The 24171-nt window shown below is 39.0% G+C and overlaps 1 protein-coding gene and 1 long non-coding RNA gene across 7 annotated transcripts in view; one reads left to right on the top strand and one right to left on the bottom strand.

Moving 5' to 3' along the window:
- The window catches only part of LOC115009550 (uncharacterized), a 26068-nt gene extending 17752 nt beyond the window's left edge, over positions 1-8316 (bottom strand). The window contains exons 1-4 of one of the 2 annotated variants that reach the window (XR_003832377.1): positions 8167-8316; positions 7040-7132; positions 6789-6854; positions 6305-6420 (exon numbers count right to left, since the gene is read on the bottom strand). This is a non-coding gene — a long non-coding RNA (uncharacterized LOC115009550). Of the gene's footprint in view, positions 1-6304; positions 6421-6788; positions 6855-7039; positions 7133-7534; positions 7826-8166 lie in introns of those variants that run through there. The other variant, XR_003832378.1, reaches the window with a different exon arrangement.
- stra6 (signaling receptor and transporter of retinol STRA6) lies at positions 7005-24171 on the top strand. Of its 5 annotated transcripts, none has more exons than XM_029433617.1 (19): positions 7503-7727; positions 10484-10639; positions 10766-11176; positions 12525-12591; positions 13576-13658; positions 14552-14685; positions 15235-15401; positions 16285-16410; positions 17187-17254; positions 18048-18127; positions 18210-18271; positions 18437-18599; positions 18794-18869; positions 19295-19428; positions 19927-20044; positions 20403-20504; positions 20594-20757; positions 21453-21590; positions 23217-24171. In XM_029433617.1, the coding sequence occupies exons 3-19, from the start codon at positions 11106-11108 to the stop codon at positions 23438-23440; spliced, it is 1977 nt and encodes a 658-aa protein (XP_029289477.1). In that variant the 5' UTR covers positions 7503-7727; positions 10484-10639; positions 10766-11105; the 3' UTR covers positions 23441-24171. The 5 variants fall into 5 exon arrangements, with proteins under 5 accessions (XP_029289479.1, XP_029289477.1, XP_029289475.1 ...); XM_029433618.1 differs by lacking the exon at positions 7503-7727 and adding an exon at positions 7772-7949; XM_029433619.1 differs by lacking the exons at positions 7503-7727; positions 10484-10639 and adding an exon at positions 7005-7050.

The following is a 24171-nucleotide window of genomic DNA, read 5'->3' as shown; positions in this document are numbered from 1 at the left end:
ATCAATGGTTCAATCTAAATGGTGAAAAAAAAAAATCTTTGGTAACTTAGTAAAAAAGACAATCTGACAAAAAAAAAACCCTCTGGCTTTTGTAGTTATCCCTTTACTGCACCTGCACACCACACACAAGTGTTAACATTTGGAAAGATGAGATAAATGTATTCATTTTTATAATTAGCTACAATAACTACCCTTCTGAATTGACGGCACCTTTGGGGTCTGTTAAGCAAACTGGCCCTGAAGTGCCACTATCCTTCCCCCATATGCGCACCACCTCCCCTCTACTCACTGGGGCACATACATGCAAATGACAATCTGTTGCCATACTAATTAAGGTCTAGGTCACGTGAAAGAGAGCTGTGTGACTCCTTGAGCTCAAAGAGGCGTTTTTATGATCCAATCACACTGTGAGCAGCGTATTAAAAGGCAGGTAAGGACTCTGATGTTATGAAAAGTGTGTCATGAATCATCTTTGAAGCAGCATTTCAGACCTTGCAATAAAAAGAAAAGGAAAGAAATGAGAAGCGACATGATGTGTGCTGCCCTGCCCATAGCATGCCCACAGGGGGGTTTCCCTTACTGGCTTATCGTCAAACCTCTACGGGAAACGTGACTCAGTTAGCCACAAAAGTCATCCGGGGAATCAATACCATGATGTCATTGTGACAGCAGGTGGATATCAAAACCAATACTGATAATACATCAGGGAAACCATAATCACAAACGCAGTAACATGATATTTGGAAGATGTTCCCAAACAGTGCATAAAAACACTACTGTTAAATGATTGCAATGTTTATTTTTTTCTGGATAATTAAATTCATGCTGAGCTGCAGAAATAACATCTCGTATAACCTTGTATATTGTCCATAGCGCTGAATTACAAAGCAGCACACACAGTACAAACACAGTGGTAGGAGGTGATACAATGTTGCTTTGATAATCAATTAAAGTATCACCACTCTCTGTTATCATCTGATCCTGACTCTGAAACACATCAGTTCAGATCATCCAAAAGTCATTTCATTAAAGATCCGTTTCAAGTCTACAACTCCAATCAAGCACGACAGCAAATACTCCAATTTAAACATTTCACAGAATCGCTTTTTTCTCGTGTCAGACAGTGTTTAGCAAAACCTTATTTATGGCTGCTAGCATTCCTCCTTTAATGTTGTATGAATACATGTCTCTTTGTTCAAGCGGTGACATGTGGAGAGCAGCCTTTTGCTAATGGAGTCTGCCGTGAGTGATCTTCGCAGGAGACCTACACGGTGTGACGGCACTACAGTCTCTATGGGATTTATCGTCAGCTTCAGAGAACACCCAGATTCCCGCTCGTTCGACCATTTGTGCTGAACTGACTTTTACAAATCCTCACGTTGACCATTTCCCTGTCTTCAAAGCAAGTATCGCAATCCATTCACGGCAACAGGAGTGACACGACAGGTTTTTAGAAAATCCAAATGAAGCTTTTCACTGTAAAAATCAGTAATAAAAAGAAATCACCTTTCGGTATTATAAAGCTATTTACAACTTATGCAAGGAGGTTATCAACGTATACTTCATGTAATAGTATGTGTTGCTACATTAAATTGTAACAAAGGCATTTAGATCAAACGTGTAACATTCACTTATCTCCTGTCATAATTTATCTGACTCTTTCAGAAGTAACCGAGCGTTTATCTCTGTTCTCCGCTTTAGTAACACTCACACACATTTTATGACTGTGGGTCATAAAATCCCTCTGCTGACAGGAGACCAGGTAGAAACCAATACCTACGTTGATAAGAAACCATCTCTCCTACGCTACAATCATTTCTGTTATGAAAGGAAAACAGATCTGATTGCTTTCGTGCCCAATAGAAGCAATGCGATCCTTTATATTGATCCAGTGCAGCTATAACCCAGACATGTCAGGCTCCATAACATCTGCTGTTGTAGGAGTAATTACAAAGACAGACACATATACTAATAACATCTCACAATAATGTGTTGCACTTATGATATTTATGTTCTGAAAAGTGTTGAGACTCATGCATATCCAGTATATACGTGTGAAGAGGGGGGAAAAATCTATGACTTCTTTATAGTGTAATGCGTCTAAAAATAACACAAAATGTTGTGTAAAGATTAATGCTATAGAGTTAATTCAACATTTCTCTGACACAGGATATATTGGAAACTTGTGTATTTTATTGCTTTGTATTAAAAATGGGTTTATTAATATTGTTAATCCCCTATAATTTTAAAATGGACCTGCCATGCCAACGCAAGAACACTAATATCCATTATAATTATGGCATTACAATGAATAATTTCAGAATGGAGACACACAGGAAAAGAATATGTAAATGTAGCCATCAGAGTTCTACCTGTGTGGCTAACACGTAGGTGTTCACACGGTCACCATTATAAAGCCTCTTAATGTAGCCTTAGAAATATCCCAACATCACAGGCATGTTCTCTCTGTCCTTTGTGCATAGCAGGATATTCCCCACAGCTGCTGATATCCGAGACAAGCTCTTGATTCAGCCTCATTCCAGCAGAGACGTGTGAAAGTCAAGCATCTCTGAACACACAGTGAGATGCGTCTGCAGCTTCAGACTATGAATACATTATTCATCAGAAAGAATTGCCTGCATTGCTTTGAAAACTGGTCAAACTCAGGCCCTGTGGCACAAATGATGCTCTGCTTAGATGCATGCAAAATAACCAGACATTGGATTAAAAACCCTCATGGAAGAGTCACTTAAGGTTTGATTGTCGCTATGGAAAATAAACACTACTGAGCATTTTTGTTTTTTATCTAATATTATGTTAAATGGTTCTACTTTTTTTAACACAGTGGTGAACAGAGCAACCAGAATCCTGAAATAAAGGTGGGATGGTTTACATTTATATTGCACATTAATTCAAACACAAGAAGAAGCTGTACTGTATGTACATGAATGTAATACAAATACAAACACACAACCACACACACAAAATGCTAAATCTTGTGTGCCCAGAGAATCAAACAAATCAGTATGTCTCTGCCCTCAATTAGCTCTTAGGACAATTTGGCAATTTCTTCTTTTTTATTATGTTAGGCATGCTGGGGTGAAATTTCCTTTCATAATTAAAAAAACTCTGAGATGTGAGAAATGCAAATCCCTCATCAGACTGAGACGGAACATGTTGCTTTAACACAGAAATCCATATTCATAGCACGTTTTCTGGGATAAATTATGTGTTTGCATCATTTCAGCACAAACTGATTACGGTGCCTTTCGTTTCCCTTTTCCTTTATGAGACATTTGTTGCGTTTCCTTGATTTAAAAGCTACGTGTAGTCAATTGGCCGTTCTCTAACACTCAAGTAATGAATTATCGTTCCTAAAGAGCAAAGTACAAAATAAAAACAAACACAGCAAATCATATTCCTGATTCCATGAAAAACATTTAGGATCATTAAAACACATCAATATGATTGAACTTTCTACGGTCCAGTTTCAGAGGTCATAAGATAAAACATATCGCCAAAGCCTTTAAATATACACACACACACACACACACACACACACACACACACACACACACACACACACACACACACACACTAGAGGTCATTGCAAGGACATCATCTATCACGCCACGCTGACACGCACAACACCCCAACTAAAACATATATCACACAGACACACACCACCTAAAAAAGCAATAGAGAGAATCCTTCCTCTGTTTGCTTTACAAACTCTGCGTTTTATCCTCTTTATCGCACAACAACATATGATACAGTACAAACCAAGCCAACCGTTAGTTAGATACACCTGTAAAATCTAATGCAGTGCAACACAACAGCCCTGCAATGAATCCTTGTTAAGTTTAACATGTGCAGTTTAGGTGACACTGCATCAGGGAAGTGTTGATTCATTTGTAATTTCCTTGCATTATATTATAAGTTAATATTTTTATATATATTATATATATATATATATATATATATATATATATATATATATATATATATATATATATATATATATATATATATAAATATATATAAAGAGGATTATTACACAGCAGCTCAGACACGACCCTGCCTTCCTGCCATAAATTCAAGCTGCCTGTCAGACATTCGCAGCAGGAACGTGACAGACTGAACGCTGCACACCGGCGTGTCTGCAGCAAAGTGATCATGACCACTTTAATAACTATCAGGAAGATTTGTACTTGTCACAGGCTCCTTAGATATAACATCACATTCTCTACGCTCATAAGCTGGGAAATAAATCTTTCACTCCCCGGCTTTCCACAATAACAGTGATATATCAAAATAAAAACGACCTGTATGACTGAAATAGATTTGTTTTTCTTTATGGTGGCCGTTTAGGTTAGGCTCATCTACCACACATTATTAAAATCCATTATAGGGCTTTTCAGATTTAAATCACACTAATTACTTTGGTTAAGGTCAAACAGAAAAACATATATAATCTGTAAACAAAACTGTATTTTGGCATTTATTTTGCCAGAATTGTAATTACCAACAACAGGAAATTTAAATTCTATTTATTTTTTTGCCATGATCGCTCCACCTACATTGGGGTTCTCCAGGGGGTCTGCATTTTTTCAATACCTTTGTAAGCAGGCACCTAAAAATAGTCTTTAATATCACCTGCCACACTGAAAGGGAGAGAAGCTAGTTAGCCTAGCTCTCTGTCTTCCAACCAGGAGGCAACCTCGGGGTCTGAAAAGTGAGGCCAATGCGTAAGTGCCTTAAACTTGCATTTTTCCGAATGGCTAGCAGGGATTGACTCCACTGGTTGCAAAAATAAGTGTGATTGTGTAGAGGTCACTGAGCACATGACCCTACTTATCAATTGATTTATTACCTCAGTAAACATTTTCCTAAAATCACCAGTTCCAAGTCTTTGTCAATACAGCATGATGTTCATAATGTACATTATGGTTCCATTAGAGTAAAATAGACGATAAAGCAGGGTGTGCTTTAGGGCGTGGACATCTTGTGATTGACAGTTCGCTGTCAAATGCCAAACTCGAGGTTTATAAACCGTAGTTACGTCCACTTCTTATATACAGTGTATGCTTCCAACTTTCTGAGTGGAATTGAAAACTTCATAGCACATAGGGACCTCCCAAATGTTGACTGTTGTAAAGGGTTCAACAATATGTGAGCTTGTTGAAATAGGGGGTATCAATGTACGTAATCTATACATAAACGTGTTCAAGTCAGTAGCGCACCACAGAAGTTGACCACGCGTCCACTAGCAACACCAGCCCTCAGATGTCAGTCAACTGCTGTCATGGAAACACCCTCACAAAGGCTTGAACTGACACGGTTACTACAAATATGTCCGAAAACAGTTTAATATTCTGCACAATAGATGCAGCATCATTGTAGTTGCTCACACAAAAGGTGAGAAGTGAGAACAGCACGATTGTGATTTTTCTGTGTAGATTTACTGCAAATGTCACTATCCCACCTCAGCCGCACTGTAAACAACAATGTGAACGGTAGATACGGACTCATTATATCTAGCCAGGGACTGTGTCCAAGTATAAATTACTAATTAAACACTATAATGTAAATCCAAGCTGTTTTTAACCGTGCCAAATGTGAGGCATCTGGGTGTAGAGTGGGAGGGGATGTGCTGGAATATGCTTACACTGACTGAAATGTTCTGAAATGTACAATTGGCTGACCCAATTCAACTTCATTACAGCTGTCAACAGAGATAAGCAGTTATTTCATGTCCGCTCAAATGTACATATTTTTCCACCTCGAACACACGCAAATCCAATTATGTTCTAATTGAGTGTTACAAGGCTCATTGATTATGACAGAGGCAGTGCAGCGGACTGAGCCGGAGAAAAATATCCCCAGTAATTAGCCCCCTGCACCCAGGAGGCCTTCAGGAGGCATGATTTAATACTGAGGCAATATTTCTCAATATTACTCAATTTGAATCGACTTTGCCTACAATGAAATGTCGGAATTTCAAAGCAGGTACAATTTCCTTTGTTTTGTTCGTCTGAGGCATCTTAAATCAAAGCTAGACTGGGTTGAAAAACTATGACAATCTCCAAAGAATAATTTGAATAATGTCTATTACAGAATCTAATTAATTCTCTGTATAAGCAAACGCTGCGTGGGCTCAGTTTCTAACTCAGTTGGACGTTTTTCAAAAGAGTCAGCTGCTTTTCCTCATGTTATGATTACTTTAATTCATCAAGAGTTATTTTGAGTCCATAGACATAATTACTGGGAAACAGCAGTCAGGTAAAAGGATGTACCCACTTACTTTTATGTGAAGGTCATGTTTATCTTTGGCTGCTGTGTGGAGGAACAAGTCGGACTCTTTAGTATGTATAAAAAGCTCGCACTCGAGATTTCCACTTCAGTGTCGGTGGCAGGAAGCTAGACAAGAAAAGAATAACAAACAGGTCTTGAATTCAAACTATTGGACAAACATTTACCAGCTGTGTAACCCCAAAGGGTAAAATCCTAAAATGCAAATGATTTTGTTCCTATGAACATTAACAGAATCTAATTTCTGAGGGCGATAAAGACAATATTGCCACTAATGAGGCAGTGAAAGATAAGTCTTGTGGCTAAAAAGCATTTGTAAAGGGCATCCAAAATCCTGATATAATGATGCCAAAACCACAAGAAGCTTATTTTAATAGTGACCGTTTGTATCATAACTGCTCCAGTTATGCGTGTGGCTGGATTTGAGGGGGATGAGATTTGGTTTGGAAAATGGAGTATGGCAAAGAATCTCTCACCAGCTCTTGATCGGACACTCTCACGAGCAGAGCCTCTGCCTTCAGGTGAATTTCATGATTCTTGTTCTTACAGAAACAAGGAAAACACAACAACACAGGATTCAATTCATATTGTTAAATAAATAAATAAAAATGGTATCAAAAAGGTAAAGACCAATAATTATTTGTGTGAATGTGCAAACCGTCCCCATGCTGGTCTGCACAATGGGATTCAGGGCATCAAGAGTTGGTCTGAAGGAAGTCTCTCTCACCACGTTGCACGGTGCGTACCAGAAATCAATGCCCTTGTTGAACTTTACAATCATCACCTCAGCCTCCTTCCCTTCCACCATGATAGGACTCCCCTGTATTGGAGCAACACTTCTGTAAAATCTGAAATATGTGTCAGAATATACCGTAACTGTTGTGTTGATGCAACTATAGCAAAAGCAATCTCCTCTTTGGCCTGAAATGTCAACCGAGCAAAAATAAAACCCAGCAGCTTGTCACAGAGGTCATTGAGTATAAATAACATTAAGACACAGTTAAAACACAAACGTATACTTTGCTTTGAAGGCCAAAAATAGTAATTTCATCCAAAAGGCAAACCCAAATGACAAAGGCTTTAGCATTTTTTGCTTGGAATTTCATTATTCAATATATTGCAAAATGTCAGCATTAGCATTAGCAGTATTTGTTAACCTCTATATGTTTCACAACAATTGTTCCTTAGATTGCATGCAGCAGCAGGTTTATGTTGTTCTCACCACAACAAGATAGAGATCGGTCAAAGTCCTAACCAGACTGCATGTGAGGTGTCCAGAGAAAAAGAAAAGTTGCTCTTTAGATTGTTGTTTTATTTATGTAATTATTGAGCTCTTCCTGAGACGCTGTTTTGTGGAAAGGGATGAAAACTCGCATCAATTGAAGTTCTCCAAACCAAGAGCGCTCGAGGTTAAGGTAAGATCCTGATTTAACATTTGTGAAGGCTATAGGCTGCAGTGAGGACATGTTTGGGGTTATTAAAGTGCTAAATATGCTTAGGTTAATGCACAAAATGCAGCCTATTTAAAATGTATATTATTTTGGCGCTTGTTAAAATTAGCTGTTGGGAACTGCAGTCCTGCTTGTTAATCCACCTTCCACACCCACCTGGCGCTGCAGCACACCTGCATGCGGTCGGTAAGTAGCCCAGCATCTCAAAGTGCATAAAACTGATAAGCCTGTGTAGCTCATATTAAAATACACTCACAATAAAACAGCCAGTCAGTATTTTCCCCTTCAGAAGCGCACGTCGGTCAAATCATAGACGCGTAAAATACACATTTAATTCATCACGTAAATCGCAGACAGTCCTGCGGGCCTACACGTGAAACAGAAGCACAGGTGACTAGGTTACCTGTCGTGGCTCTCAGGCTGAAAGTCTCTTTGTTGTCAGAAGATCAAGCTCAACTTCAAAGGCATGAAATGTGTCCATGATGTCTCTGTGAAACAAAATCCAGAGGACCCGGCTACAGCTGCCCTCCACAGACAACAGAGACACGCATGCCCAGCAGTTGGAAGTGGAATAATGTGCCTGTTTCATTGCTGCAATGCTGTTTAGAAATAAAACTTGTGTATAAAATTAATTGTCATTTAATTTGACCATCTAGCTAGTAGATGCATGCCTACATGTTTTAACACAGAAATGGAATTTCCATTGGAGTGCCCTGAGTGATTATATTGAGGATATATGAAAAGTTTATCTAAAATAGACAATGTTTTAGCAGCACTAATGGTCATGGAGGGGTGGGATACAACTTTTAAATGTCCACATTTTTTATATCCATGCGTTATTTTGTTTCTTTTTTTTAAACACTGGGGGTATTCGTTAACTGAGTCTCTTTCACATTTGTGGATGCTTGACTTGTCATGCACCGGTGTTGATGTTTAGATTGTTAGAAATGGATTAGTAAATCAATTACGTTTGTTTTTATAAGGCTCATGCTTAATATATTTCCAATCAAAGGGCTTTCGAGCCGACTTCCTAAACTTAATACAAGTGAACTGTCTGGTTAAATCAAACTGTGCCTCTCTGTGATGTAATTATAACTGTTCAAAGCATTCTTTGTTCAGTGACCCTTTTATTTGCTGGGCTGCTTTTTCTTTGGGAACACATTTCATTTGGTGGCTTACTATGCTTGAGAAACTGTTTTCTCAGGAGTGTTAGGAGGGAAGTTTTGTTGCTTTTTTAAAGTTGTGTGACTGTAATCCCGGCATAATGAGTGTATGCTGACATGGAGGCAGTGTTGCAAGACTGACTTAGTCTCAGCCGGCTGCAGCTTAATGCAGGAAAATATCTCTGCAGACAGATTATAAATATGTACAACTTGTTGTGTGCATAGTATTGCATGTAAACATAATATACACGTACAAATGGGAGTGGATTTGCTGTAGCTTTATTCAACTTGTTGCTGAAAGAAAATAATTTGAGCTAGGGTGTTGCCGTGACCCTTGACCTCAACCTGTCTGTGTAGCACTCACATTCTTGTGCTTTACTTACGCTAGAGGCTCTTTGTGGGTTTCTTTTTGCTTATCTTTATACTTTTTGTCATCCATTTACAATCAATAGGAAACACCTGCTGCCCAAATTGGCAAAAAATATTCTACGGTCCAAACTGTTTAGTGGAAATTAATCCAATAAAAAAAAGATATATATTTTGCTTGTGAACAATCTGAACTGCTTGACTCTGATATTTTATATGCAACAGAATATTATTATTAATGTTATTCAGGTTTGTGATTTCTCAATAGGTCTATAAAAGGGCAGAAAATCGTAAAAAGTAAAAATGCCCATCACTATTTCTGAACAAGTCCAAAACCCAAAACAGTGCAAAACATGAAACATCTGCATGATCAACAGTTCAGTGATTCATTTTCTGTTGCACAACTATTCAGTAAGTCATCTAATCATTTTGCAACAAATGTTGGCTAACTGCAAAGTAGGAGTCACATAGGTGGTCTGTAACATCCAACTGTGCAATATATTTGGCTTTGGTGCTGTTTTGTTTTGATTGAGACAGCTGTGATGATTTATAAAATTCTGCAGTGGTAGGACATTTGTTATCTAATGTTCTGAAATCTACTCCTTTTGTAAGTCCATACAATGGAGAGTTGTCTGTTTTTATTGTAGGGTATTATTTGTGTCTCATGAACTGACGAAGACGAGACGCCATTGAAATGAAAAAAACAAATCTTGGATGAAATTCCTGTCCTCAGGGCAGTGTGTGACTGTACCTATTGTTTCCTTCACATATCATGTGCTCGTATCATGTTGAAAAAATAGATTTACGCCTCTCATTATTTGTGTATGATCTTTATCAGCCGTTTACACGATGACTTGTGTTACTATTTGGAAATCACCTGTTGTCACAAGTCATGATTTTCTTTTATACAACATATTAAAATAACTTGATACCAGTGGGGAACAGAAAAGATGATCCGGTTCAGGAAACAGTTTACACATGAATATGCCCTTGGACATCTTCATCTTAATTTATCTGCTGAAGATAAAGTACTTTGTTGAATGAACCCTTCCTTGATCCTTATCAGGCTGAAGGTGTTATTTAGAGAGGTGATGTGTACTAGTATGTTAGTTAGTATGACTGGCTGTCCTGAAAACTTCTTCTATTCTTCTTTTGTTTGGTTCCATTTGGTAACCTTTCACAAAATATAAGTGATCCGTGACTGAGGGGGAACAACAGGAGGATTTCCCTGTTATCAATGAGGAACTCGGCTCTAATAGGAAAGGTCCATCTCTCCCGGCTTCCCACACAACCCTAGCTGGAGTTTTGTAACTCTGCACATCTGACCCCTTCAACCATCGGCCACAGGTCCAATAACACAACCCCAAAAGTAGATGTAATCCCAGTAAGCCGCAGGTGGCCTTCCAGATTGGCTGCCCAGATCTCAACTTTTTCCCTCCTTTCACACACTGCCCCCTCTCACTCTCTCCCCAGGATCCCAGTGTGGTGGTAACCCTCAGCTGAAATAGGGCCTTTGCAGGGTTGTGGCAGCACGCTGCAGCCAGGACCTGTCACATTACTCTCAGCTCCACTGTGGGACAAGAGCACCTGAAAACAGGCTGTGAGGGAGAGTAACAGAGCAAGAGTGAGACTAGACCAAACAGGGAAGCAAGGACTCCTCTGCAGCAGCAACAGAGACCAACTTGAGGCTTAGGAGACACTTTTCTCTCTTTAGTCAAGGGGATCGCAGCTGTGCATCACCAGATATCGTGCTTTCAAAGTACTCCAGCATCCTTTTTAAGATTTTGGACCTGTTTAAAAGAGAGACAGCACAATGGATAAGGATGCTCTACTGGACTATGAGTACCCAGACCTGGATCCTTTGCCAACCAAAATTGAAGCCGAGTAAGTACATTCTTATCGTCTTTCTGAAGATTTAAGATTAGTTCCTTGAGGCTTTAAAGTCCGCTTAGTTTAGTTTTGTATGCTTTTATTGTTTGTTCATATAGTCTGTCCATTGTTTAATGTGTATTAGTAGTTCTTCAAACTTTACAATTACAGTCTTAACAATATTAAGTTATAGCTCTCATTGAGATATTAGGTGGCACTTGGCACACGTCTACAGTGCTTGAAGTGTTTGATCTTGTTTCTGTACAGTTCACTTGTCATATTACAACAGAGGCCGTTTAATTGTAATGCCTCAAGAATGCAGGTTGTATCGGTTCAGCCCAAGAACAAGTTTGACAGTATGAACAAAATGTAAATACATTAAATCCAAAATAACTTTATTTTTAAAAATGTTTTCACTGTTTTTCAACCACAACAAGTAAAGATGTAGTACATGGTACCAAGAAAAGTTGGATGTAGGATCCAAAGATACTGACATCATTCTTTGCTCCTGACCCATCCCACAATGCAACAGAGCACATGCAGTATTTCTAGTTCTTTTGAGGATGTTTCTTACACCTAAATTGCCCTTCCATGTAAACGCTGGTACAGAGTGATTAATAGAAAGAATATTGATATTTAATAATGGCCTCAGATGAGCAATATGACAGAAATACAATCAAACAAGTGTCATTCATCACCAGCAACCACGCTGAGCTAATAAAACGTCTGTCGTGTAAAGGAATTGACTGTGTTAAACTGTGGTCTGAAAAGCACACTATATTTTAGCTATCTGATTGTTAAACACTATAGTGTCCTGCTGCGCCTCCTCCGCAGTCTGCGCTGATTTTAGAAATGTGATTTTGATCAATTTTGGCAATTCTGATTGAAATTTAGTCTGTTCCAAGTTACAAATGCACAAAGAAAGTTAAGAGAAGGTTGTGAGAAATATAAAAACATCTATTTTGGAAGCTGTCATCTGTATGCTCACAATCTATACATTATGTACCTTATATTATCTTATATTACCTTATCTATATATTGTGTAGAATTTCTCCAAACTTGGAGTTGCCTTCTCTGAATATCAGATTTGTAATTACTACCCCATGACCAGGCATTCCTGCTCTTCAAGTGTACAAGAACTTTAACGTAGGCATTTGTTGTTTTTCTGTGTCACGCTGATACCAATCCGTTTAAATGCAAATCTCTGCTGCGGGATTTCAGCTACAAAGTTTCCAGCCACAAATAGTCCTGACGGTGACGTGTGAAAGGTTTAGTGAGGTGTGGGTCTGCTCAGTGATTCAAATCCTTGAGTCTAAAGTTTGATTGTTTTGCTCATGTGTGAATGCTCTGTTCCTTTTTTTAGAATAATCCCTCCATGTGACCCTACTGCTGATGACAAGCTCTACCACATATGCATCACTGCAATATCCGTAAGTCCGATTTCCTGTTGAATTAATGTGACGCAACATTGTGCTGTCCTGTCATTCACTGTCATTCCTTCATTGGGTGTATGATATCACACCCTGTTGGCAGACATAAAGCATGTTTTACGATGTGCCGCAGAGATATGCTTGTTTTCTTTCCTGTGATAAAGTTATGCAAGGTTTGGCTGTCAAAGTCAGCCCTGTCTAATGAGTTCAGTCCTCAAAGTTTATTTGGCTATTAGTAAGCTGGATATATTTTAAAATGTGTGAACATTTTTAATGAAATTTGTTGGAACGAAGGGACCTTGTTCAAAGGGTTTTGATCCAGATACAGGTGTGGATCTGGGATAGATTCACATTACGAAACGTGTCTTTATATCGTCTTTTTGATGGAAATCCTGACCCAAACATTATTATTTAGTACATCTAATATACTGTATAATATTGCTCTCCAAATGATTTCCAGTTTCATTGTACAAATCAAGTAATACAAATGCAAAATTAATGAATAATAATAATGGAGTTCAGAAGATTTATCAATTTGGCCCTGAGGCCTTAATGGTAAATCTTCTGCACTCACTCACCAATATGAGATCCAGTAATGTTCACCACCATTACCCTTCTGCTAATCATTGCACATAACATTGCCATGTTTTCCTGAGGATGTTACTTGCTATTAACTTCTTCAGATGTCTGTTTCAAAGATGGTTTTGGTAATCGGCCCATTTTAGAGCACGGCAGTCTTCCCATCCTTGTGTTTCCTAAATGTGTCACAGGTCACAAAAGGTCATTGAACTCTTACTGGTCAGTGATCCTAACAGATGACAATTCATTCAGATCACATCCATGGGGAGCACTAATGAGACATTGGGGCCTTTTGTGGCATCAACTCATTTTTTGTGTGAAGCAGGGTGAGGCCTGAACCCTGGGGAACCCACAGCTGCATGCTACTCTGCAGATAAGGCTAACTGATGTATCTTCTCCTCCTAGCTTGTTGTCATGCTGATCCTAGCAATCTTAGCCAGACGCAATAAGGTGGGCGACAGACAGAAAGGACTCCCAGGTTTACTCAGGTGAGGCTGTATTTTTATCTTTTATCTCTCCTTTCTTGAATAACAATAAACACCTTGATTAAATCGAATTGCTACTTGCTTTTATATGATCATACTAGTAGCTTTTGCATCAGTATTGACCCTTGTTCAAAGCATACGGCAGATTTATAGATTGATTTCCTATTTACCTGGCAGTTATTGACTTCCATTCATTTCAGTATGTTATGTTCCATTATGCAAACTCTTACAGTAGCTTGAGTGAACATTCATACTAGGAGATAAATACTGCAGGGAGCCATTGCATTTACATGTTGTTGAAACATAAACGATATAAAAACATAGATGTTGAGATAAGAACCATTAGCTTGTCATTTTATGAAGGCAACTTTAAGCTAATTCTAAAGTAAATGATGAGTAAATGTTTCCCAAAAACCCAGAAAGAAAAATATTCTAAAGCCTCCTGGAACTTATTAAATCGTTTGACTGGCTGATATACTCCCAAACAATTACCCCCCCCCTAATCTGTGGACAACAGATAACACTGTGGTCACACAGGGTAACTTCTAGGTGTGTATGTATGTAACTATGGGTTTTGGAGGTGGGTGCTGATGAGATCTTAAATGCTCAGCGAGCCTTCACTGGATTAATCGAGGTGGAAAACTGTGATGGATTTTCCTATCTCACGCACGTTTCAAGCCTCGTAGTTGATTTTACTATACTGACATGAATGGAAGACGAGGGCAGCCTGCAAGGTAGAAAATCACACAAAAAATGTCTGATGAACTTTAGTTAGTTTGCAGTTTCTGAGTTAAAACCTTTTTTTAAAAGTGTGTCATTTCTGCTCAATAACAGTTTCATCCAAATGTGAGGCTGGTAACATGTGGGCTCTAAATACCTGCTGCTTGATTTCACAGTCCGGTCAACTTCCTGGACCATACGCAGCACAAGGGTCTTGCAGTAGCTGTGTTTGGAGTGCTCCTGTGCAAACTGTGGGGCCTGATCATATCGCCAAACCCCCTCCCCTTCACAACAGACACAGAGAACAAACGTGAGGAGGTCATCTTGGTTCTTCCTGCACCTCTGAATTCACTTTTTACACAGATTGTAAATCTTTTATATTTTTAATGTTTGTCTCAGTAGATAAGATGCGTCACTGCCGCTGTTTGAACAATTGGATAAAATAAAAGTTCTGTAAACACAACACATGGATAAACATTAACTTTACTTTTGTAAAATAGCCGTTATGTAATTGGATTATTTTGTTTCCATGTGTCCCTGTTATTTTCGTCTAAGCTTTACAAGAAGCTTTTTTTTTTTTCTGAAATGAAATTACATAAGAATTGATTGTAAGGAGTTGGATCCCTGCTACTTTGCACAATCCCCAAACAGTACAAGGTTCAGCAGAGTAGGAACTATAGTGACAATGCAGCCAAGTTAGATCTTAAATCACTCGTAGTTCCCACACATTTTTGGGAAAAGAATGTGTTGACTGTAGAAATGAAGCAGAATTAGTTGTCAAAGTTTCAATCTTGTGTCACAAATCAGTTATATTGCTTTTGATGCTCTGGGTCTTCACACACTTTTGTTTTATTTGCAGAGAACTGGGTGATTCTTGGAGTTTTCTACTACCCCGCACTATACTACCCTCTCCTGGCATGTGGTACTTTACACAATAAAGTTGGCTATGTACTTGGTAGCCTCTTGTCATGGACGCACTTTGGTGTTCTGGTCTGGCAGAAAATCGACTGTCCCAAAACACCTCTGGTAAGCAAAGGTGGCATCTATAACTGCTTTCAGACGGCAATAGATTCATGAGGAATAGATTCATATTGTGTAGATTGTCACTGGATTAATCGTCACTTTCTTTGTAATGTGTCATCTGTCTGAGTTTTAAGGATTATTTCTCTCAGAAAAGTGATGCTGATTTGTTCTGGTCTGGAAACCCATTATGTACCAAACAAAGCTGGTCTGTAGTATATGTAAGAGACGTGTTTGGAAAAGATAAATATCAGGCTTTTCAGATGGATTCAGAGACACATGGTTGGGGCTTTCAACCGTACCCTATCCCAGATTGTGTGCAACATCCACATTGTTTGGGTTTTCAGTGCGATGAATGTCTACGACTCAAAACAATTGGTTCCACTGTCTGTTGGTCTTAATCAAGAGGCTTTGTAACAGTTAATCAGTTTAGTGTGTGTCAGCAAAAGAGAGTCATCCAGTCTTTTCTTTAATAGTGACGGTGATCCCACCGTGAGCTGGCACACACCAGACGCTGCAGGGAGCGTTTGAGCTGATCTGCATGACTAAGCTTAACATAAAGACAATAGAATACATTTTACCTTAAATCTATATTAAGTTATTTATTTCTAAACATGGAATAAAGGAAAACCGCACACTATTAAGTCACAGTATTTGGTGCTATATGTTTAAATATGTGAGCATTTTCTCTGGCACTAAATCATACAAATTGGATCAATGAAGGATGTTTGTGTTGCGGTGGGGATCCCATTTGGCCAATATGCAGACTCCCACCACAACACACGAAGCCATTTGTGTCCCCTTTTTGTGTCAATACAATTTAGTGTAACTTTAAAACCCCCGAAACAAGTTGCAAGGTGATTTAAAGTCTTCTTTTATTCCTTTGCAGATACACAAACACTTCTCCCTTTTCTCCAGCCTGCCCCAGATAGCTTGCTTGGCATTCCTTAGTTTCCAGTATCCCCTTTTTGTTTTCAAGGGCTTCCAGGGCACTGAAAAGAACAACGTTACAGAGGTAAGTTTTGATCTTAACACAGCTCCTTTGCTACGTCTGCTTCAGGTTGGTTGTACAGCCCATGTGGCTCTAATTGTTTGGCCTTCTTATGTAAACTGGATGCAAGTGTCTATGTTGATTCATAAGAATTCTATATTTATGAAAGCCTGAACCTATTTTAAAAAGAAATCTCTCAAAGACGCACATTTCTTCTGAACCTGTGCACGTGAGGAACCTTTACAAGGCGCCTGCTAATCAAGGGGCTTAACGTGCTCATACAGTCTAGGCTGAGGGAAAATGTGAAGTCCAACGCAGCATGCCTGTCTAATCATTTTAAGTAGATTTGACGTAATTGGTTTACGTTATGTTCTTGATCAGATTACGAAAAAGGTTGCCTTGTTTTTTCACTGAGGACACACAATGCTGTGTTTATTTGATGCTAATCTCAGTATGGGTGGAAAGCTGGGGTGAGGCGATTGCCCCGAGTTTGACTCCCCCCCCCCCCCCCCCCCCAACAGCCCACAGGAACGTACCTGCCACCATAAATCTGCACAGATGATACAGAAACTTATCTTAAAGAGGCTTAGTATGTCAGCAATGCTTTTTCCACATGTTAATTACTAAATGAAGTTTTAAGTTGATGCAGTACCTAATGCCTCATACTTCCAGAGGAGTATGAAAGCCCAACTGAAGCATTGTGACCCCAATTCATTCAGCTTTGCCACACCATCTTTACTTATTTACTATCTACAATTATTTGGTTGTTTTCATAGTTGCTGTCCTTTTTTTTAAATTAGGATCTCAGCAGCAGCTACTATAAAGACTACGTGAAGAAAATTCTCAAGAAGAAGCCCACCAAAATCAGGTGAGAATTGTAATCCATTATCAGTAACACGTATGATTTGCAGCTTTGTTATGTTTATATTTTGACATCAAAATGTTGCAAATGACAAACCCCTTTTGCCTTGTTTGAAATTGTTTTATTTTCCTAAAGTTGGATTTACCGAAATTGTTTTGCTGGATGTTTTACTTTTTTAAGGAATTTATTAACATGAGAGATTAATCCCCTGAAATAATCACATTAGATGGGGTTCTGGTACAGGTTGTTTTCAGGACCTATTTCTGAGAAGGCATTACCAAGGCTCTGTCCTAAACATTTGCCCACATCCTTATTACATTTTCAATATTTATTATTTTGGTTTAAGCCCATTTTAAACAGTTTTACGGGGATGAAATAATAAAAAAATGGACTTTGTTTTAGCTAAATATATGTATTACAATAGAAATATCAATTATTGTGTGGAAGGGAGACTATCTAGAGGAAATAGATTGCTGCCCTCTTGCTGCCATCTTTGTAAAGAAATATTATATCCGCTGGTTGCATGATTGTAAATATTATCTTTATACAAACAATGCAAATCACCAATGTGTCAAGCAGAGACTGTTGGTGAATGAACACCAGAAAATAAAGTGTTTTCTCTTCCATTTGTAGAGAATGCTTGACTCTACCTACGTGGAAACACGTTTTTTATTCATTTTTATTTGATATATTCGAGCATGAAAGCAAAACTGAGTCATTTATTCACAAATGTTACCTAATCTCATGAATTCCTTGAAGTGTGATGTAAATACGTGCCTCTGTTTACCTTTCACCTCAGCACATCGAGCACAGAGACACCGAAGCTCCCTCAAAGAATAATTGATGCTGTGAAGTCGTACATTTATACACCAGAGGAAGGTAAACATGTCATCTTGGTTTTGTATTATGGTGTTATGTCTTGTTAAATTTATAGAACAACCATTTCATTTTTTTCAAACAGCTTTCCGTTTTCCACTGAAGTTGGCTATATCTGGCGTGGTGTCATTTATCACCCTGTATCAGGTAAGCAGCATATCTACTATTAGACTTTATAATCCAAAAGGAAGGAAGTCAGTAGAGGGTTAGGATTATGAGTGCAGTTTTAATTTCCCCATCTGTAAAGGCCATTGCATTGCCATGCTAGGGTAAGAGCTGTTCTACTAATGAGTAAATGTCCTGTTTTTGTAGGTGGGTCTTCTGCTGATCTCGGCAGTGGTGCCACCGCTCCAGACTGCCCGTTCAGGAGTCGATGAAGACATCGCCAACGTTTTAGCTGGCTTCAAGATTATGCTGTCTCCAGACAAACGTGAAGTTGTCAGAATAGTGGTTTATTACATGTGGTGCGTAGAAGGTGAGTGAAACCGGAAGCAGCCCCTTGGTGACTTATGAGAGATGCACTATATACACATTTTAATTGAGTTACACCACAGTCTTAGAACATTAACATGGCCTTCCTCTTATGCTTGTTGTACATGTGTCTTGATAATTGTCCATTATATGACATCCTTCCACAGTGAACAACCTGAATGCTCTTTTTTCCTGCAGTGTGCTTTATCTCAGCCTTGACCCTGTCCGGCTTAGTCAACCTGGCCATGCTCATGCGGTCCATGGTCCTGCATCGGTAGGTGTGAGAAAAGAACAGTGTAATATCTGTATTTTCATTATTTCTATTCTCTTCCCAAAGTTTCCAAGAATTCTGCGCGGGATTCTCATTCTGTTTCCTTCATTATAATGTAATGGTTCACAGAGAAGTTATTATAACATAATAGAGTACTAATCATCCAGAGAGACAGAATAGCATCCACTCTGGGTTAACTGCTGCTAGAATTGAAAATGGCTATTAAGATAAGAAATGAAATACTGTGCCATTACCATAAATTACATTGTATTAAAATAAATGGGTTTCCTTGTCGGGTATCGAATTGCATTTCGGTCGTATCCCATGCTAAATTACCTCTTCAATTTACTATGTAATTTGTACATTTAGTGATGAGTTTATGTTTTGCATCGAGCTGCATTGTCTTGATTGTGTTTTTGCATCTGTAGGTCAAACCTGAAGGGCCTCTACAGAGGAGATGTCTATAATGTTTACAACTGCCAGAGAAGCATCAGGGCTTCGCGGCCAGCGCTGGTCTGCTGGATGGGATACACCAGCTTCACTGCAGCTCACGTTTTCCTCGGTACAGTTACATATTTAATAGTATAGATAACATAAGATATGTTAATCCTTTATTAGTCCCACTGCGGTGACAATTGAAGTGTTGCAGCAGCAAAAGGGATTATAGTGCAACAACAAGAAGCATCAGTAAAAAGAAAAATATAGTTAATAGACAGACTTGAATTCACATTATTGCACAGGGGAATAAGAGTACACATTGATATCCTTTATAAAAAATATCATTTATATAAAGATTTTCCTGGGGGTTTTAAACCATATTTCCAGTATGTTTGTATTTGCTTGGCTCGGTTTTGTTAGAGTGAAGCTGTGTCAGGGTTTCATATGCGTTTCATGAAAGGATACTTCTCAAAGTCTGTTTTTGAGGTTTCCAGGAGAAAGATTATTGCTCAGCCCTCCCTTCACTGTGATATATGAGTGGAGGGAAGTGCAGTGTAGATTTGTTGGATGCTGGACATGGTCTAAGCGTCGAGGTCCTGAAACTCTGATTTCCTCTCTGCAGGCATGATCGTCCAGACCATGGTGTTCTTCCTCTGCCTTCTGGTCGCCGTCTTCCTCATTATCATACCTGTGCTGCACGGACAGAATCTGATTCTCTTTCAGATTCTGTTGAGCATGTGGTGAGCATCGTCACATCTCTCACACGCGTCTCTTTCCACTGACTGCATGACTAAGACATGACAACATGCTGTTGTCATGTGAAAACCTCATAACTTCAGTTTTAGTTGGTATTATTTTTTTGTTTAAAAGCATTTTTTAATACCACTAGATAACCTCAAAAATACATGTTGGTTAATGTAGAATTGAGGCTGCTTTCTTAGGTCCCGAAAACAGTTTTTAACCAACAGCAACAACAAGCTACATGTATGTTGCATAGAAATGGCTTTTGTTCATATATTCGGTCAGTTACAAAATGTTTTTTCTGTCTTTCTTGTATCACTGCGGGATATGTTTGATTGTTGATTTTTGTCCCTTCAGGCCCTTCTGGCTGATGATTCTCTTGGCTGTGTTGATTCAACATATCACCGGCAGGTTTTGCTTCATCAAAAAAACAGCAGGCACACGAGACCTAGACAACAGGTTAGTCACTATATTTGTTGTTCCTATGTATCATCTCGTGGTCACTTATTGCAGTATAGTGCTGTAATGCATCCCATCTTGTTTTACAGGGGTAATCTGTTCCTGCTGACGTACCTACTGTTTCCAGTCAATGTGATGATTGGGGTGCTACTGGCAGTGTGGCGCATGATCATCACAGCCCTGTTCAACATTGTCCACATGGGACGCATGGATATCAGTCTTCTTAACCGCAATGTGGAGGCATTTGACCCAGGTAAGATGGATATTCTGCACTCCCTACAGATGGTGATCATAGAGTCAGTGTCTGGTTAGCTGACCAGGCCACAGCATCAGGTCAAGTTCAATGTCATCTGCATTCAAATATACTGTATCTTAATATTAAGGATAGCTTGTACCTTGGACACTACATTTTATGTGTTCAAATAAAAAACAACAAGGCATTGCTATGAAATTCAACGCCTTAGACCATTGCGCAATTATATTTTACATTTTCCTATGTTTTTTTCTTCTTACTCTTAAAATGTCAATATATACACTGGTATTAACTTTATGCTTTTACCTTTTGTAGATGCAGCTGTGGGTATTTATTTTTTTCACTCTGGAGGCTTAAAAAGAAGCAATTTACTATGAGCAAATGCACTTTTATTAATCCCACTTAGAGGCCAGAAATGCATATCCTATCCACTTTACCCTGCCAGCAGCTCACTGCAGCTCGTATGATATCTGTGTTCTGTGCAGTGCACGGGACTGTAATTGCACACAATCTCTGAAATGGCTGCAGATTTAAGACATCTGTTGTCAGGAAAAGCAGGTGGTTAAAAAAAAAAAAAGTGTGATTGTATGGCCCATTATGTGTGATTGCCTCAAAGCCAACATGGGGTGTAGTTCTATGTGTTTATTGCTTCCCCCCCCCCCCCCCCCCCCCTCCCTCCCTGTGTCTGTCTGCAGCCTACCGCTGCTACGCTCATTATCTGAAGATTGAGGTGAGCCAGTCACACCCTGTGATGAAGGCCTTCTGCGGGATCCTGCTGCAGTCCATAAGCCAGGAGAGCAATGCTGCACAGAGGTCACGGGATGCTGAAGAAGGTTAGTTGCTAAAAAAAACTCCTTTATCGTGGTCTACACACCTTTCCCAAGTGCTAATGATTCAGCTCACACAGTGGGTTCAGTTTATTCCTACATTTAAAGGATAAAGATGGTGTTTTTTTATGTTGTTCTTATTGTCAACAAATCCCATGAAAAGACCAAAAGCAACAATATGTTATTCCTTTCCTAATACTTACTTACACTGCGTCTGTGGCATCCAACCACAAGCACGTTTATTCAAACTGAGAAGAAAACAAATCTATAGTTTATTTAAGTGTCAGTCATTTCCTAAAACATGTGGGCAGGTTTTAAGAAAACATTACTCAAATAGAAGTAAATAGTGCATTTTATGGGAACTGTTTTCAATCACAATACACATGTTGTGCTCTACTGAGTATTGTCAGCAGCTGGATGGTGTATATGGAATTTATTCAAAATAAACTACAGCGTCCATGTTTATGGCAAAGAAAGAATATGTCACCTAGTGCAACAATGTGGCTCATTGATGTTGTTTTTAATAGTTTTTGGACAACAATGGAAGTATATGACACAGATGAAGCTGCATCAGGCTTTGGCTACACAGGTAATACTTGTTAGAAGGATCAATTGTTAGGTGTTGGTCTTTTCACGACGATAACAAACATATAGAATATTGCCAGCATTCTGCTTTAAAGACAAACTGTAGATTCATATCTACATTAAAGTCAGCTTAGCATCTTTAATTTCTCCAGAGAGGTTCAGAATTCAGTGGCAGGTCACTGTAACACATAATCAGATCATAACACTGTCTTGCACGCGCAGAAGAAATGAAAGCTTAGCCGTTCTGATTTAATATGTCAGGAGCAAATTGAGTCTCGCTGTGGAATAATTTACAGTCCTGCTGCTGGTCTCAATCAAATCTGTCATAAACTAATCAGCTGTCCTGTATGGCGTGCCCACACTCGTCTAAGCCCTCAGCCTCTGTCTACAAGAGACAACGTGGTCCTATAGGTCACCATTATACATATTATTCAACCAATGTATCATTTATGTAATTTACACAAAATATGAAGCGCTACTTGCTCGGCTGGTTGCTGATCTGCAGTGATAGTATTGACTCGAACAGGATTTGATAGGCGCCTACACGTGTGGTGACAAGAGGACATACATTATAGTGACTAATTAGCAGGAAAATGCATCAGCCTTCATTGGTTGTAGTGGAATTCAACTGTGCCCCGTATCACAGCTGAGTCCAATTACACATGTGCAGTAGACATGTTGCTTGTTTGCATCTGAGGAACAATGCATCATCAGAAATAATCTATTGTATTACAAAGATTAGTTCTCACGTAGCTGATTACACAGTTGAGCTATGCTAATTGCCTGTTTCGTATTCATGTTGCCCAAGGGGTTTAAGCTTTCAGTGTGTTAATGGCATGCCCAATATGCTCCCACCATGCTTAGAGGATTAGAATATGATTGCTTTCTATTATTACTCTTTCTCTAGTAGCTTGCTGGTCCTGGGTGGCCTTAAAATATTTTCCCATTCCAGTTAAGATTAAAAAAAAAAGGTTTATCTATTCTTGTGACAATAAGACTTCTATATGACATACCATCTGTGCTATCATGATGTTTAAATGTCCTCAGGGATACAGTTGGTCCATCAGGAGAAGAAACGGCTCAAAGTGTCCAGTGCAAAGAGGGCCCGCAGGCACTGGCGGCTCCTCTACACCCTGGTCAACAACCCCTCCCTGGTGGGCACCAGGAAGCACTTCCAGCGTCCGACCACAGAGAGCTTTCTGAATGGAAGCCTCAACCGCAGCGCCAAGGAGGGGAGCAAAAAGGAGGCAGAGGCCACCGCCAGCAACTAAACATGAATGTGACCCTGAGGAAGGATTGGTACCAAATCTCTTTTGGTTTTTGGGCAAATTCTACACTCCATATTATTTGCCCACACTTACTGAAATAAGTGCACTTACATAGATAGATGTTCATATGTGATGACCACAGTCTCCAGTCTGATGGGAAAGCTTGTGTGGCACTGATTTCCCATCTGAACACACTCATTATGTGTCATTTTAAACGTGTTTATGTGCTTATTTTGGGGTAGCACTCGTTTGCTTTATGTTTCTACTCGTAGGTTAATCACGTGTTGTTATTATCATATACTGCAGATAATGCAAACTTGTAGTCGCCCAAACTAAACACATGGACATGCATTCCACTGAAGCATCTCGTGTAAAGAAGGTATTAATATGTAGAATGTTTCACTATTTATGAATTTACATAATGAGCTGTTTTCATAGACGGGGTAATAAATTCCTTTTTTCAATTGTACACATTTTGTGTAGTTAACAATAACCTGTGGAATAGGAACTATCTGACAAATGAAACTGTTTGTTGTTTCTGTTTTATTTGTAGATATTTAAATCCAAAACCACTTGCTGCTACCAGCGTTTTCTTCTTCTTGTTGTCTGTTCTGTTTCTGATGTTCACCAACCTTACATCGTTGTTCTCTGCATTTTAAATGTAAAATGCCGACTTTAAGTGAAAACACCCGAATGTTCTTTCTGATTACTGTGAAATTAAAACTGAAACACAA

The sequence above is a fragment of the Cottoperca gobio genome, chromosome 6 (genome assembly GCF_900634415.1).
Source record: "Cottoperca gobio chromosome 6, fCotGob3.1, whole genome shotgun sequence".
Lineage (NCBI taxonomy): Eukaryota > Metazoa > Chordata > Actinopteri > Perciformes > Bovichtidae > Cottoperca > Cottoperca gobio.
The sequence above is the reverse complement of the archived record's forward strand: the minus strand, read 5'-3'. Positions and strand labels throughout refer to the sequence as shown.

Bases quoted from the DNA above. Each gene is read 5' to 3' on its own strand.
- stra6 (XM_029433619.1), top strand. From the start codon at position 11,106: ATGGATAAGGATGCTCTACTGGACTATGAGTACCCAGACCTGGATCCT. The intron at 16,411-17,186 runs GTAAGTTTTGAT...TTTTTAAATTAG, and splicing joins AAAAGAACAACGTTACAGAG to GATCTCAGCAGCAGCTACTA. The intron at 21,591-23,216 runs GTTAGTTGCTAA...AAATGTCCTCAG, and splicing joins GTCACGGGATGCTGAAGAAG to GGATACAGTTGGTCCATCAG.